Source organism: Pteropus vampyrus, unplaced genomic scaffold (assembly GCF_000151845.1).
Source record: "Pteropus vampyrus isolate Shadow unplaced genomic scaffold, Pvam_2.0 Scaffold96, whole genome shotgun sequence".
Classification (NCBI taxonomy): domain Eukaryota; kingdom Metazoa; phylum Chordata; class Mammalia; order Chiroptera; family Pteropodidae; genus Pteropus; species Pteropus vampyrus.
This window is the reverse complement of record NW_011888877.1, coordinates 262,736-279,239: the sequence shown is the minus strand read 5'-3', so window position 1 is coordinate 279,239 and position 16,504 is coordinate 262,736. Positions and strand designations below refer to the sequence as shown.

The window sequence follows — 16,504 nt, the reverse complement described above, 5'->3', positions numbered from 1 at the left end:
TTTTGAGGCCATTAAATATTTTGGAAGAGTTTTTTTCCTTAAGGCCGAAAAGAGTAACCTTCTTACTTTTTGTTCAAAAACATTTTGTTCAGATAATGAACTCTGCAAATGCTGAAGTCAGGGCAAAAGTGCTGTAATAAATTTACATTAATGGCTTTTCCATCCTTCATACTGTAGACACTGATAACGTGTTAGCAAGAGGTTTCGAAATCTGTTGCTCTTGGGGTGTGTGTGGCCTAGAAACACTGCTGGCTTTCTGGACCCATCCATTCTCAGCCTGCACATTATCCTTTCCTGCTCTGCCGAGCACAGCCAAGTAGGACCTCAGTGTCACCGGGTATTGGGTCTTCCTGGGTTTCAACAAATTTATTTTTCACAAAACTTTTCACCAAAAATTTCACCAAGTTTTCTCCCTCAAAACTGAATGCCCAAAAAGTGGCCAGTGGCATGAAGCAACAGCCGTTTGGTTACTCATAACCCTGGAATGCTGACTTGATGGTAACAATAAATGGAGCTAACAGAGCAGAAAGCAATGTTCAAAACAGATTAAAACCATAGGCTTTGAAATGTTCTATATCCTAAGAATTTGCTAAAAACACATTTTTTAATCTCTGATCATCAGCCCAATTCTCTTCCCCCCAAAGTTTAGTCATATGCTGTAGTCGAATGAACCACACCCTGAAATTCTTTCCATCTTTTTCCTCTTTTGAAGAGTCATGCTCTTGTTACTGGTTTTATTTGTGGAAGCCCAGTGCCATTCTGTTGTTTTGGTCCTGGAAACACTGGCTGATTTTATTTCAGTCTTTAAACCAGTGTAAAGCAGAAAAAGAAACACACTCCTCATGCAATAAACCTGGGCAATCGCTTGGCGTGGGCAGCTAGCTCTCGCTGATCCCTCACCATGGTCGTCTGTGAGCCCAGCGCAGTAAGAGGGGAAGCAGAAGTGGCAGTGTTTATTCTTCTGGAGGCTTCCGGGCCAGCTGGCTCGTACCCAGTATGTTTGTGATCTCAAGGGGGCCCGTGAGCAGGGAAAACAAAGGCTATCTTGCTGACGTGCAAGTTTTCCCTGTTAGAACTAAACTCGAGCCCCACGTTCCCTCCAGATAAGCGCTGCTAATCGGGCTCAGGTGATTAAGAGCACATGCCGCCAGTGTCTCGCTCTGAGGACTGCACCCTGGGCCAGGGGCAGGGAGACCTTCAGAACGGGAAGGACACTCTAAACAAGAATCCATCCCATCTCTTGCATTTGCATATGTGTACGTGTAAAGGGCCACACAGGGCTCTCTCTGCCTGAAGTCCTGCTTCGGCTGGGGCTTAGGGGGCCAGGCAGGCTTCACTCCTCCTAATGAAAACGAGCATGCGGCTGTCGGCCTGCTTCATTCCTTTGCAATTACTGTCCTTGTGCTCGGCCCTGCCTCAAACAGCAGTTTCATTCATTTTGGCCTTTCCTGCGTGGCTGGGGGAATTAATCAGACAAAGAAATCATTATAGATTCAAATCACACACTCCTCCCCAAAAGCAGGCTTCTTGTTCTCACTCTCTCTCCCCAGAGAACTCTGAGTGTTTCCCAGATCAGTCAGCAGCCGCCCCAAGGGTGGGCAGAGCTGGGGGCCTGGGAAGTGAGGGGAAAGTAACGAGGTGGGAAGCCATTGTACAGATATAGATGGTGGAGGTGTGTGTGGGGGGCGGGGGGCGCGCTGCACCAAGTCTCACCGAGGGCTGTGTACCTGGTTCCGATCCCAAGTATAGGATTACAGGCATATATATGTGGGGGAGGGAAGGACCCAGATACTAATATGCCTGAAAACTGTTGCCCCAAATGGTCTTTATTCTACAAATTCAAGACCTGAAGGTAAGGGGTCAATATCTTCTATTCCTCACATTTTCCACCTGTCTCCCCACACACGTACCCCAAACACATATACTGCATAAGCAGGGCCCACTGGCGACTGAGAAACCTGTGTGTGAAGTGTCCTGGAGGCCCACCCTGGCCGGGCTAGACTAGCCTGCTAGATGCTGGATGTGAGACCAAGAGGACACTTGCCAGGAGGAATGTGTGTGTCACTAGGGTATTGGATCCCAGTCTCACAGACAGTTGCAAGTTGGAGGAACCTAGGAGGTCAATCTGAGGACAAGTGAGATGGGCTTAGAGGGAACCATCCAGATCCTGGCACAGAGTGCAGAACAATTCCTGGGCAGAAGTTGGATCCTCTGTGTCATGTTCCTGTGAGCGGGCATGCTAGGAGCAAGGACAGAGGAGCTGTAGTCCCTTCTCGAAGATGCCACAGAACACATGGACAGAGGTTATATTTCCACTCATTCTGAAGCAGCAAAAATATTATATTAAATGCCTAATTTTATAAAATATTCAGATTTCAAAGTGGAAAATCCTAAAAATATAAGTAGGATATCAGTAACCTTCAATGAACTTGATTTTCACAAACAACATAGCTTCATACTAAGTCTATTTCTACATGCCTAGAAGAGTTAGAAAATCAGACTCGACCCTGTGTTATCTCCAATGCCTTGGCCAAAGGAATCAGGGAATCCTATGAAGACATGAAAAAGAGGAAGAGGGGATGAATATAGGGAAGATTCTGGAATAATCTATTCAGTTCAGCTCTACAATTCTGGCCGATGGAACAAGAAGGCATTTCTTGGGTGGTTGAACTTGTGTATTCCCAGGGCAGAGAGTGTGCCTTTGAAAAATCCAGCTCGAGTTTAAAGTTCCTTCTCACCCAGGGAAGCTGAGATTTCAGTCTCTAATGATAATAAAGTCCAAGGGCTAGTGGTAAAGTTGAGCCAGAGGAGGGCTATAATTGCTTACATATATCTCTTAATTTAAGTCCTGTTTTGTATATCCCATCTTAGATCTATGGAGGTCCCGATTTTCACTCTCCCAGAATAGCCCAGTTGTGTGCCCGAAGATCATCTGAGAATCCCATGCAAGTGTCCAGCACTGGAAATGAGCTAGCCATCCGGTTTAAGACCGACAGCTTCATAAATGGGAGAGGCTTCCATGCCTCGTGGCAGGCAGTCCCTGGAGGTGAGTGAACCAAGGCGGAGTCGCAAAGCACTGAAGCCCGGCCCTTGTAAATTTCATGAAGTGACTGGAGAGAGGTATGAACGCTACATCTTGACAGCTTTGTGGTTCCCAAGGGGCGAACGTGGCTTTGGCATATACCTTTCCCTAAAGCATGTGGTAGAGCTTAACTTCCCAAGTCCACCGCACATGCGATAACCAGGACATTATACAAGTCGATGGTGAGAGAAGTCGGGTGACAGGTTAAACTCACTTCCTCCCCACAGACTTGTGCCTGTTCACCAGCCTCGCACTGCTGGGACATCAGCAAAGTGGTAGGTTCCTTCGTGCCACGGTATAGACCTTGGTGTTCTTGGCAGATACCAAAGCCGTAAATGTTAAATTTGTGAATTCCAAGGAATCACAGTGTGTGATATACTGCCCAAGAACATAAGCAGTCTAAGGAAATTACTTGCAGATCCTTTAAATAAAAAAATAATGCACAAAATGTTTTAGCAGACATTAACCTGTGCACCTACTCATAATAACCACATTTATTAAATACTTACTGTGTGCCAGGAACTTTCCTAACTATTCTATAAGAATTATCTTATTTCATCCTCACGACCACTCTGCAAGGGAAATTCATTTTATATACTCATTATACTAAGGAGGAAATCAAAGCTTAGAGAAGTTAGTGACTTCCAGAAAATGCCAAAGCAGAGATGTAACTCTAAGCTGCCTTGTGGCCTTTCTTCTGCAACTCTAAAATGATAGAGTAAGTATATTACATCTTTCCTAATGTCGGTGATATATAAATTTAATGGGAATTACAAATGTGTATTATTTAGACTATCCCTAAGTGATTTTCAATCATTAGAAAATAATATTGAATTTTTGCATTACTGGTTTATATCATCAATCTAAGAAATGATGGGTCATAGAGATAGACATTGATAGGTATTCAATAACATCACAGGAATAAAAAAAAATAATTGTATCAGATCCAGAGTATTAAATTTTAAAAGGCAGATATTAAATTATTTGTAAAAGCATACACTACTGGATTAATGCTATATTTTTAGAGAACCATGAAGAGGCATTTCATGGCTTAATGAAAACATGATTTCGTTTGCACTTATTTTTCAATATCTTTAAAATGACTTTTGGTATTTGAAGTATTTTCTTAGTTGCCCTTGTTGGTTTTGTTGGGATGAATGAATTAATGGTGGATATTCAGGTCTTCAAAATGGTTAGCCCAGACTACATAAAACTGGTAGTCTAATATAGTAGCATATGGTCCTCTTCTACAAGGTTGTGGGGTAAACTTTTATGCATCAGAGATTCCTCTCATTACTGAACTGAGTTTCCTACCTACAGGTTGCGGTGGAACTTTCCAGGCTCCCAGTGGAGAGATTCATTCTCCAAATTACCCTAGTCCTTATAGGAGTAACACTGACTGTTCTTGGGTCATTCAAGTGGAAAGAAATTACCGTGTTCTCTTGAACTTCACTGACATTGACCTTGAATCTCAGGACTCTTGTATTATGGTAAGTGAAACAAATGTCAAGCGTTGTCTAGAGTCAAACCTGGTTCAAAACATTGCCATATGAGCATATTTAATGAATATAGTAGTTATGGATGTTTTCAACATAAAATCGTAGGAAACCCCCTATTGGCAACTTAAAATATAAAGACATTTCTTTTTTACCCAAATACAAATCAAGAGGTAGATAATCTCAGGGTTTGTTAAATAACTCAGTTTCCACTCCGCCGTTCTTAGTATGTTGGCTTTTCATTGTGTATATTACCTCATGGTCAGAAAATGGCTGCAGCAGCTCTGAACATGCTGTATGAGTCTGATGAAGAGAGGAGGAATAGTGTTAATTGTTTCTATTTTGTATTTCTTTAATCAAGAAAGAATTTTCACAGAAGCCCCCTTACATATCATTAGCCAGAACTGGCTACAAGAGACATTAAGAAAGTATAGTGGAATGGATTTATCATAACTACTTTAAATCAATTATTATTAAGCCTCCGGAGGTTCTCATAGGGTTCTGCTTTTTTGAGATCAGAATATCTCAATCTGCTATTTGAACAAATCAGTGTCTGGTAGGAGAGAATATATTGGATGATGCGGGTGAAGGAGAAGGGATATGGCTATTAGTTGGTTAGATGACAAAAAGGTTCTCTTACTGCCAACAACTTTAATACATTCCTGTATGTTTTTAATGTAAGAGTGAATAAGGTTGCATTTTGAGATTTTTTTTTTTGGTTTTAATTTCATTTTTTTGGTTATCTGACTTTTTTTTAACAAAAAGGTTTTTCATCTTTCATTTGTATTTTGAAACATTTCATTCAAATATAACCCAGATTCTCCTAGTTAATGAATCTTTCTAGTTTAGTTTTCTGACAGATTCTTATACAACCCTCAACTGGCTAACTTTCAGATTTAACTTAAGAAAACTAAAAAATTGTTCACATTTCTCAACGTAGTCCACTAATGGTATAATTTCAAGTATTATTTTATAAGATTAAATCATTAATGTACTTAAAAACTCAGTTGAATTATGACTATGTAATTAACCTTCTAAATGAGTCTTTGTAGTCAAAATTAGCAAAATTTTACACAAACATAAGGTGTAGGTTATCTACTTTCAGAAGTGATAACTCTGGCCAACTCTCCTGACAAAGACAATTTAAAAATTTTGGATGATATTTAAAAATATCTTCCTAAGTACAATAAAGAACTCACAAGATAGTTGACATTTCTGACTTAATATTAGAGAGAGACGTGAGCCTAATATTTAGGACTGCTTTGCCCACAGGGCATCTGCCGATGCAGAAGTTAGTTAGCAGCACTTCTGAGAGCCTCTTGGGGCAAAGGGGAACAAAGTTTGAGTCCAAGGCCCAAATAGGGTGGAGGTCTTGGTAAACCAGCCTAAATCCTAGGTAAAATAAAACAGCCTTTACAAAGACTGCATCCCAGCTTCCAGTCACCCCCAGATCTCAAGCCACGGAAACATGAGAGCAACTCTATATTGCTATTGGAAGTGCAGCAGACGCGATTTGAAATCTTCTAAGGGATGTAAAATCATCATACACCTCATTTCTACCAAAAGATTTTCATATGCAATAACCAGCACACTATCGAAGATATTCATGTACATGAAGAGACAACCTTAGTAACAACAGTGGAAACAAACATACTAATAAGCCAGGCACAAGTTGGCGATCAGCTATGGTTACTAAGCTTATGGAGGTAAAAGTAAAACTTAAAACTTTAAGCAAACTATAAAAAGCAATATTGCAAATATGAAAAAGAACTAACTGAAAATTTAAAAACTGGATAAATACAACAGCTGAAATTAAATTCCCAGTGGAAAATTTTTTTTTTTTGTCATATTAGACAAATTGTACAGAGATGAAGAGAGAAATAGTAAACTGCAATAGAAGTCAGAAGAATCTATCTAGAAAAAAGCATGGATAAGCAAAAGAAAAAAATACAAAAGAGAGGTTAAGACACATAGAGGAGAGATATAAATGCTAAAAAGATATAACATGCATTTAATTGTAATCCCAGAAGGAAAGATAGGTAAATGGAGCAGAAGCAATATTTGAAGAGCTAATGACTAAGACTTTTCTAAAACGGATGAAAATCAGTTTACAAAAATAAGAATCCTAAGGAACTCAAACAGCCAAGCAGGATAAATTGAAAAACATACTTATCCAGAAAACTTATGACAATGAAAACAAAAAGTTGTAATTGGCCAAGAGAGTGGGTGGGCAGAAGAATAGATTACCTTTTAGGAAGTGGCAGACTGAATGCTGACTTTTCAATAGTGATAATTGGAAGCAAAAAAGACAATGGGGTGATATTTTCAGTTTGAAGAAGGAAAATAACTACCAACCAGGAACTCTGTACTCTCCTAAAAAGACTTTAAAAATACAGGTGAAGTAAAGCTTTGAAGCAGAAGAGGGGCCTTCAAGAGACGTTTTGATGGGCCGGAGACAAACTGTCTACCTCATGTTTTGCCTGTGGTGGGTGTTTCTTCATCGCTCGCTGCCTTCCCCTGTATGGTGCCAGTACAGTTTCTCCTCCTTGGTAAAGTCCATAATCTGTGGACTTCAACATACAAAGATGTGTAAACAAAACAAAGCCTAGGTCAAAGGCACACCCATCATGGCTGCATTATTTCCCTCCTGTTGTCATGAGTAGGATTTTCCACCTACCTGAGATATAAATACACAGCCTGGGTGTTCTCTGAACCACTGCCATATCTCAGCTTGCAACTGGGCTTGACTTAAACTGTAGCAAGAGGGAATAAATAGGAGGAAGTAAAACATCAGTTATGGCCTGGTCATAGGCGTAGAGATAGGAAAATAAACGCAAAGACAGGTGCTGGGAGTAGTCCAGTCTGGCAGATAAAGTAAAATACAAAAAGTAATAGTACAAACAAGTCGTCAGAATCAGGGGATCCCGTATGAAGCAGTTGGAGCGTCCCCACCGGTGGGCAGGTGGGGCATTCAGAAGCAGATGCCACCGAGCACTCGAGCAACACTTTGATGTAAAAAGTGAACTCACGCACAGTGTGAGGCACCACAGGGCTGTGGTTAAGAAATCCAGCTCTGTGGTGGAGCTGAGCCTAGACTGTGCCATTTTGTAGCGGTGTGGCCTGGGAGAAAGTTAATCTTTCAGCTTTGACTTCCTTAACTGTGAAATGGGGCTAGTAAGAGTACTGTGTCAGATTTGTCGTTGAGATATTTGAAACTATCTAAGTGACCTGCCTGTCACATAGAAAGTTCTCGGTTCATGCTAGCCATAATTATAATGATGCTGATGGTGAGTGCTCTCAGGGGCATTTCAACAAGCGCTGACAGAGAAAGGTGGGTGGCGTAGGGTACTAGGAGGGGCAGTGGCCTTAGGTCTTCCCACCTGTGATCCTGGGCCTTACGGTCTTCAGTTAAAGAAGAACCTACTTATGAATCTTGCTCATAGCATGGTGCCTAGCACTTAGTGTACTTAGGACTCAATAAACTGCTGTAATAATCACGAGAAAACAGAGGCATGGTTCGTTTGGGCTTGGGATCCAGGGAAGGTTTCACACTGAAGGTGACATTTAAGTGGCAGAATTTCACTAGTAGAAATATGGTAAGGAGGCTTTAGGGAAAGTGTGCACAGAGGTGTGAGCACGCAGACATTTGGGACTAGGGAAAGAGAGCGTTGTGCCTGGAGTGTAGCTATGTGTAGGAGAGCATGTGGAGACCAGGGGTCTACAGAAGATACCTAACTTGGACAAACTCATACTCTGCGAAGAATCTGAAATTATCCTATAGATAATAAGGGGTGATGAAAGTTTTCTGTGAAACAGAGAAGCAATGTACTCAGAACTGTATTTTACAATGATAACAGGCAGTTGTTCTAAGATGGTTGACAGAGAAGGAGAAAGATGATATAAAGGCTGTTTGGGAAGCAGTGGAAAAATCTTGGGCAGTGGCCTTGAGGATGGAGAGAAAGGCCACATTGGAAAACGGTTATGGTGGTGGAGTCGCCAAAACCTAGAGGCTAATTACAGGCTGAGGGTGGGCTGGGTGGCTGAGATAGAGGAGCTAAGACTGTTCTCCTGAAGAATGGGTGGACGATGATGTCATTAACTAAATGAGCAAAGAGTTCGACTACTGAGTTTGGAAACGAGTTTAAAGGTCTACGCTATGTCCCTTATAGAGTTCAACACGTGCATTAGGGTTCCATGTGGGGTATGAGCTGGACATGTCTATTTGAGGGTAATTTCTGTGTATTCGGATGGTTGTTAATATCAAAGTAGGTGTGGTCACTTATAGTAGTATTTAGTAAAGAGAAAAGGGCCAAGTAAACTCTTTGAGAAACACCCCCCACTTAAGGGGCAGGCGGAGGAACAGAGGAAAAAGGAGGCAGGAGGGAAACTCAGAGAGGGAGGTAGAGAACCAGGACAGAGTGGGAGCTTAGACTGAAACACAGCAACTGCATTCGGTCTTCGATGACCTTGTAAGGAGCAGGGTCAGCGTGGGTAGTAGTGGAGTGCTCCAGATCACAGTGGGTGAAGAGGTGCAGAAGCTTAGCTTTTTCTCCAGAATTATGGAAGCGAATGGTATAGGGGGATAAAAGGTTACAACCTATGAGTAAGGCAAGATCAACAGAAAATTATTGTTTTAATGATGAAGAAGCTTAAACATGCCAAGAGGGCAAGATGCTGGTGGGAAAAGAGTGGCTACATGTAAGAGATAAACGGGATAATTGATGAAGTCATGTTATCAGGGCAGAGACCTGGAGAGATTGACGCTATAAATTTTATATTTTCAGAATGAGAAATTACAACAGATGCCCAACCATATTTTATTTTGATTTGCAAATTTATCTATATTGAAAATTACATAAACCACATATAAACAGAATCATTTTTTGTTTTTCCAATTTATAAATCACCCTTACAAAAAGATAAAGAAATGTGAAAAAGGACTGTTCAGATAAATTGAGATAGAGATCTGCTGTGTACGGCTGCCAGGTGGGCGCAATTATGGGGATGGGAGGTCGGCAGAGGTTTGGAACCGGGCGGGCAGTGTCCTGGCGAGGCAGGAAGGTTGGCTCCAAGTTATAGTTAGTTGTCCAGGGCTTCATGAAAGCAGGCATTGAGGCAGCAGCCATCTACTCTTTATAGCTAGATGGACACTGGATGTGAAAAGTACCCGAAAGTCCAATACCTTACACAATATCTCTGCAGTTTAGTTCATACAAAGCCATTACTCATTCTGGAGACATGCAAGTTAATTTCTTGGTTCTGTTGCTTCGACAGAGTCATTAACAAAGAGAAAAACAGTCAGCTCCAATGATGCTGCCGAATGATGTTTGTGTTCATGGGATTTTTAATAGAGCTCAAGTGTACTACTTAATACCAAGGTAAATTATGCTTGCATGGGACCAGCCATCATCTTTTATAAAACTCCTATTACAGTTTGGATTGTCAGAGTGGAAATACTAATTTTAGCAGTCGTTATGATTAATGGTCATGAACACATAGATACATAAATGTTAAGATTGGATGAGGAGAGATTATAGAGATAATTTACTGTCAGCAACTTATTTTAAAAATAAGAAAACCGATGTCCAGAAGGGTCAGCATCAACACCAGGTAGAAATTAGTAGCAGGACCAGCACTAAAACACAAGCGAGCCGAAATAAAGAATAAGTATTCTGGTAAAATGTAAAAATTATAGCCTGTGTACAGGGAACTGAATGGCAGAATAAAGGACAACTGGGAAAAGAGGGAGAAAATAAAATTAGGGTTATATTGGCACCATTTTGAACTCTCAGTTGAACCCACAATAAGGAAAAGTGCTAGGATTTCAATTATGAAGTGGAGGGCGCCTCTGCTCTGAAGTCAGGCAGCGTGCATTCTACTCATCCATCTGCTCTTTGGTGCCAGCCAAGGGCCAGGCACTGGTGGCCCTAGTTTCTGGACGTGGTGCCAGAAACCTGGGGACCTTAGGGTGCTCATTTATGAAATCGAGTGTCTGGGGAACCCAAGGAAAGAGAGAAACTAGGGAGGAGGATCTTTTTTGGAGTTGTGTTTCTGGGGAGGAGGAGGGGAACAAGGTGGGAGCTGAAGAAATGGACACGAAGGGCTGGGTGATGTCAGCGGGGGCTTATTCTGGGGATCACAGTCAGACTCACACAGCTCTAAGCTTCTGGTCGCCCTCTAGGGCACAAGTCCACCAGGCATCGGGTCAGAGGGTAATTCTACTGTCCACTTGCTGTGCAGAGGACAGCTTTCCTATAGTCAGCCTGGTCCCCAGTGGTCCCGAGTAGTGGCAGTGTAAGCCCACAGCAGCTCCAAGACATCACTTTTGGTTTCCTGGAATTAAATGCAAAAATCAACAAGTGGAAGAAACGAATGAAAATTTAAAAATGGAACAGTAATACACAGCCTCTGTCCCCTCTCATATAATCCACAGCAAGAGTGTTTGTATTTCAAAGGCATCAATCTGTTTGATGCATGAATTACTAATAGATGCATGGCTGAATAAATGAATTTTTGCTGTCTCTACTCCCGCAAGGATCAGTGGAAAATTGCAGATGACACATTTGGGAATGTGCTGTGCAGAGTTCACTGCCGGCATAGTCATCGATATACAATCTCACTATTCTGAGCCACATGAGAATTAGATAACATCTCCTAAGTGTGTTTTCTAGAATTACATGTTACTATAATGGAAAAAGAGACACCGAATTTTCTGACTTCATTGAAATGGCGATGGCATCATGGGGTGCTGATCAGAAAGCTCAGCTTGCACTCAGGTTTCAACTGGTTTGGTAATATGTTGCTCAGTCCCTTTTGACTGGCCAGTGTAGTTAACCTCAGGCTCTCCGAATGATGATGCATTGTGAGCCATTCTTGCTAAGGCAGCGGTGGGACCCACAGGCCAGGCATGACTCTGTATGGTCAGCATGAAAATGGCTCCATTATGTTTCCTTTCAAAAAGGCTGACTTTTAAAGTGACCTCCGACTGACAGTTTAATTGCTTAATCAGAGTCTCTCTTCTGAGCCTCAGATTCATGTAGCCCTGTAAGCTCTTATTGATCTCTGGGAAATGCTGGTTGTAGCTCAGAGTGAGAGTGAGAGAGAAGTCAGTTCAGCAGCAGGACGGGCCCCAGAGGCTCCGACCTCTGAATTCAGCATCCTCTTCGCTCAGCACAATGGAATGTCTGCCTTGTGAGAATCAGTAAGAAACAGATAAAAGCAAGCAGAAGCGGCCCAGATCCAGTCCTCATTTGGGGAAAACATACACCAGGGCTCACCGAGCCCAGGGCACAGAAAGGGCGTGTGATGAGCAGCTGTTTTCTTTTCTGAAGCCTTTTGTACCGGTCTAGGAGAAAAAGTGAAGTGTCCGATGTAAACTGAAGAAAACCAGATGCCCCACCCCCACCCAAAGCCAGGGTTTCTGTTGTTGTTCACATTAGTTGACAGTAAGGCCCAGGGTGGGATGGGGCAGACAGAATGCAGTTTCCACATTTTGTTTTATTTTTTTAAGATACTACCCATGCTGTGTTTCCTTTTAAAACAGCGATTGTTTCCAAAACAGAGCAAACAGACACAGGAATAATAGAACTCAGTGCTTCAAAGAGATGATGGAAAGAATTCTTCCTTAAATATTTATTGTTTTACAAATAAATCCAAGACAAAAATTAATCTCTTCCTCCGTCTCTCACTCTCATTCTTCCCTCTCTACTTCACTCCTCACCACAGAAAATTTAGTTTCCTTTTGATACGTGAGGATGATCTCTGATGATCTCTGTAAAATATTTATTTTGCGTCTTGCTTTCGATAACCTGCTTTAGCCTTTTTTGCATTCCAGTGCCCAATAGTCACCCAAAGCTGTTCCAATACTGTCCCAATGTACCCTTAAAGCAAAGAATAAAGGACTTGAAACCCACAGCTCTCAATCTGTAGCCACAGGCTTTGTTTTGTTTATATGTCAGCTCAGAATCTCCTCAAATTCCTGTTTATTTGTGAACATGAAATGAGCTTCTTGGATTTTTTTCATATTAACACTGCTTGGAACAACTGCAGATTATTAGAGTTTATAGTCTGTAAAAGTTGAAGACTGAATGCAATAACGTAGAACAAAGGAAAAGGAGTGACAGTATCCTGACATGAGAATTTATCTTGGCGTTTAGTTTCAGAGGAGTGTAGCTGGAAAATGTCACTGACTGAGGAAACCGATGCTTCCTACGTCCCACCCCTAGGAAAAGCTGCTATAATGAGTCATATTTTCATTTCTGTCCTCACATTTATGATTTTAACAGCTTGGATAATTTCCTGAGGGATTCCCCTCCCTATCACTGAATATTTCCTCTGTCTTAGAGCAGTTTGAATTCCAAAATGGTAATTCCATCAGCAGCTATACTACCATATGTAATACGTGAAAATATTTCATAGATTCTCATCTTCGAAATTGACTTTGCACTCTGATGGAAATGATCTCTCTGTATCCTAAATATTTTATCCTTCACTATATATATATATATATATATAGTGAGCTTTAAGGCAATCAGAAGCAGTAGATATGTGTTGTGGGGCATTAAAAATGAAGTAAAGAGTAAAGACCCATTTGAAAGTTAAAGTAGGCCCGGGGCGAGGTGAGACAGAGGCCGTGCTGGACCAGGCATTTGGGTCGTGGTTAGACCAGAAAGGACAAGGAGGGTTTCTACCTGAATCCAAGAACAGGACCAAGTTTAGAGATCAAGGATGTAAATTCTAAGTTGACGTATCAGCCCAAGGTGCTGTGTCCTTTACTGCACCGTCTGCCAGGTTAGCCAGGCTGGGAGCCCCATGCGCGTTCGGCCGAGTGGCATGCACGACAGGTGCCAGCCACCCTGAAATCCAGGGGGCCGCAAATAAGACTTTCTGACATGCCACCGATGATGCTTTATGGCAGGACTGGGTAAGTGAGAGGAGGCTTCCCTTCTATTTCCGCGGCTCCCACGATTATCTTTCTGGGGGATCATGGGCACCTCATGTAGCTTCCTAGAATACTGTTCTCAATGAATTATCCTTGATTTTATCTTTTTGGCCAGTTTAATGGTAATCGGATGTCACATGGATGGCTCTACACTACTCAGTGTGTGACTGCGAGCAAGTTATTTGTTTTCTGAGCCTCAATCTTACCACTGCAAAATATAATTATAAGAAAGACTGAATTTTTTAAAATGTATTTAAAACATTTTTCAGAATGTCTGGTGCAGATAAGTGTTAGCTGCTACTCCTAATTTTTCTATTACTTCTACTACTTCTATTACTACTCATACTATGTTAAAGTTCTTCACTGATCTTTTCAGAATTTGTGGACCTGAGGTACACAGAACTGGATTCATAATCCCCCTTCATTTCTATCTATCCTCATTAGTTCATAAACATTCATTTTATTTTATCTTACTTTTTAAACCTTAAAATATGTTTTATAAATTTTCCCCACATTCTTCAATATATCATCTCAGTGAATTTTATCGCTTTATGAGTGTGTTATTTTAATACCTTCCAGAAGATTCCTAAATGAATTAAGAAGAAGAAAGTAATAGTGCAGAAAATGAAAATAAAAGCATATTTATATACGTCATAATTTGTTCGCACGGAAACGTTAACTGAAGCTAAGGGCAAGCATCGTCGTACTTTGGGGATTATAAAATACTTTGTGTGTTTTACTTTTGAATTAAAATCGTTTCTTCTTACTCCAGTTTGTAAAAATTTTAACCCACACACTTAGTTGGCTTATTTTCTCCCTGAGCAAGATGAAAGTCAGTAAAACCAGAAGACAGGAGATTCAGAAGAAATATCCCCCCGCCCACCTCCTCTCCAGCAATCTGAAGAAATATATTTCAGTTTCTAGAAGTGAAAATGCAAACATTACTGAGGAAGCTGATGTTCATTTTTACCCCTCAGTCATGTGCTTCAGGCTGCAAGCAGTGACGGTTTTAGTAAGGTCATCACGAGGCACTCCGTCACCAGGGCTTTGATCGTAGAGGAGGAGGCTGCGGGCAGGAGCACTGTGCACTGCATCATGTCAGGCCCTGCTCTTTAGTTCTCAAGCAAAGCGTCAGCGATTGCTTATCTTGATTTAGTGCAATTTTTAAAAGTATTGGGACACTCAGCTTTCCTTTTGTACTGGCTTTTACATTTTAGGGGGAGCACACTGCATGCTGGCGGTTGTTTGGAGATTGAATTGAAGGGGCACAAATTTAGGCAGGGAGAATTTCAGGCTGCTGTGGTGACTTAGGCAAGACGTGACAGGGTCCCAAATCAAGACACCAGAGGAGGCCCTGCGGGGAGGTGACGGGAAGGGATCCAAGAAACATGTCAGAGAGAGAATTGACGGGACACAAAGATCCTTTGGAGTGAGGGGATAGAGAGAAATCTAAAATGGCTTAACAATTGGGTATATGCTTCTGGCACTTACTGAGGCAAGAAATGAAGGTGAAGGAGGGGTGAGGGCCGGGGGAAATGACTTTGGTTTAAGATGTTTGCCTTCAAGGTTCAGATATATGGGACAGTACAAGCCATGAGCTCTGGAATGCCATTGGACGATGAGCCTGGAATTTCCAGGGATGGCTGGTACACTTGTAGGTACTGGCCAGCTAATAAACATCTTGGAGATCATAAAACAGATGCGTATCCATTTAATTTGATGCGTTCCTGGCAGCAAAAGGCTAGATTAAGTGGCATTAATATCCATCTGGCTTAGCTACTGCAGTACTATTATATGACTAGTGTATTGTCATGTCTCTGTACGTGATCACTTACATGTCTGACTGGTTAAATGCTTAAATATTTTAAATATATATGTCATTTAAAAATTTTATGTGTTCCTCATATTAAAATTTTAAAGTACAGAAAAAAAAAGAAGTGAGTAATTAATGCCATCCATAATGTTGGAATACAGAGACAAACTATTAAAAGTTTGGCTTATTTCCTACACAAACATATATATGCAAACACACACGTGTATACTTACTCACACATAAACATAGATAGTTAAGGTAATACTGCATATCATTTTGTATCCTGCATTTTCTCCTTAGCATTATTTAATATATTTCTTCTTAAAAGTAATTTCTTTATGGCTATATAATCAACCATATGGACATACCAGAGTTCAGTTAACCATTAGTTTATTATTGACCACTTAGATAACTCTGCATTTTTTTCTTATTCTAATAATACTATGAAGAGCATATTTATATGTGAATCTTCTTCTACATTTCCTAAAACTTCCTTTATGTAGATTCTTCTTTCTTTATTGAAAACTCTATTATAAAATATTTTCAATATAACCTACATAATGTGTATAAAGTATATATGAACAAAAATATCCCACTGTCCAGACTTGCCAAATCTTAATATTTTGACACATTGGCTTCAAGTTCTTTTCTTTTTTTCCCAAAAAGAAATGAATTGCTAAAGAGATGGGCTCTGATACCATCTGCCCCCATCCCGGAGGAAACCGCTTGGGTTTACAAGTCCCATGGCTATTTTTTTTATTAAGGTATAGTTGACATACAATATTATATTAGTTCAAGTTATACAACATAGTGATTTTACATTTTGTACCTTATCATATAACTGCGGTAAGTCTGGTAACCATCTGTCACCGTACAAAGTTATTATGATATTATTGACTTTATTCTCTATGATGTCCATGACATCAGTGCGACTTATTTATTTTATAACTGAAGATTTGTACCTCTTATTATCCTTCACCTTTTTCACCCACCCCCTTACCCTCCTCCCCTCTGGTAGCCATCAGTTTGTTCTCTGTATCAATGAAATTTTAACAGTGGCAAGTAATGGACGTCTGGGTGACCACCTCCATTCCCTCCCCTCACTTCTCCACACAAGAATTCCTTGAATTCCTTATCAAGGGCGATGGGTTTCCCAGACCTCTGCGAGTCCT

The 16,504-nt window shown here is 40.9% G+C and overlaps 1 protein-coding gene across 1 annotated transcript in view; it reads left to right on the top strand.

Annotated features, from left to right (window-relative positions):
* Window positions 1-16,504, top strand: part of CUBN (cubilin) — a 248,376-nt gene that overhangs the window by 107,462 nt on the left and 124,410 nt on the right. The window contains 2 exon segments of the mRNA XM_023533142.1: window positions 2,872-3,046; window positions 4,403-4,572. Of these exon segments, the coding sequence (XP_023388910.1) occupies window positions 2,872-3,046; window positions 4,403-4,572 (345 nt within the window).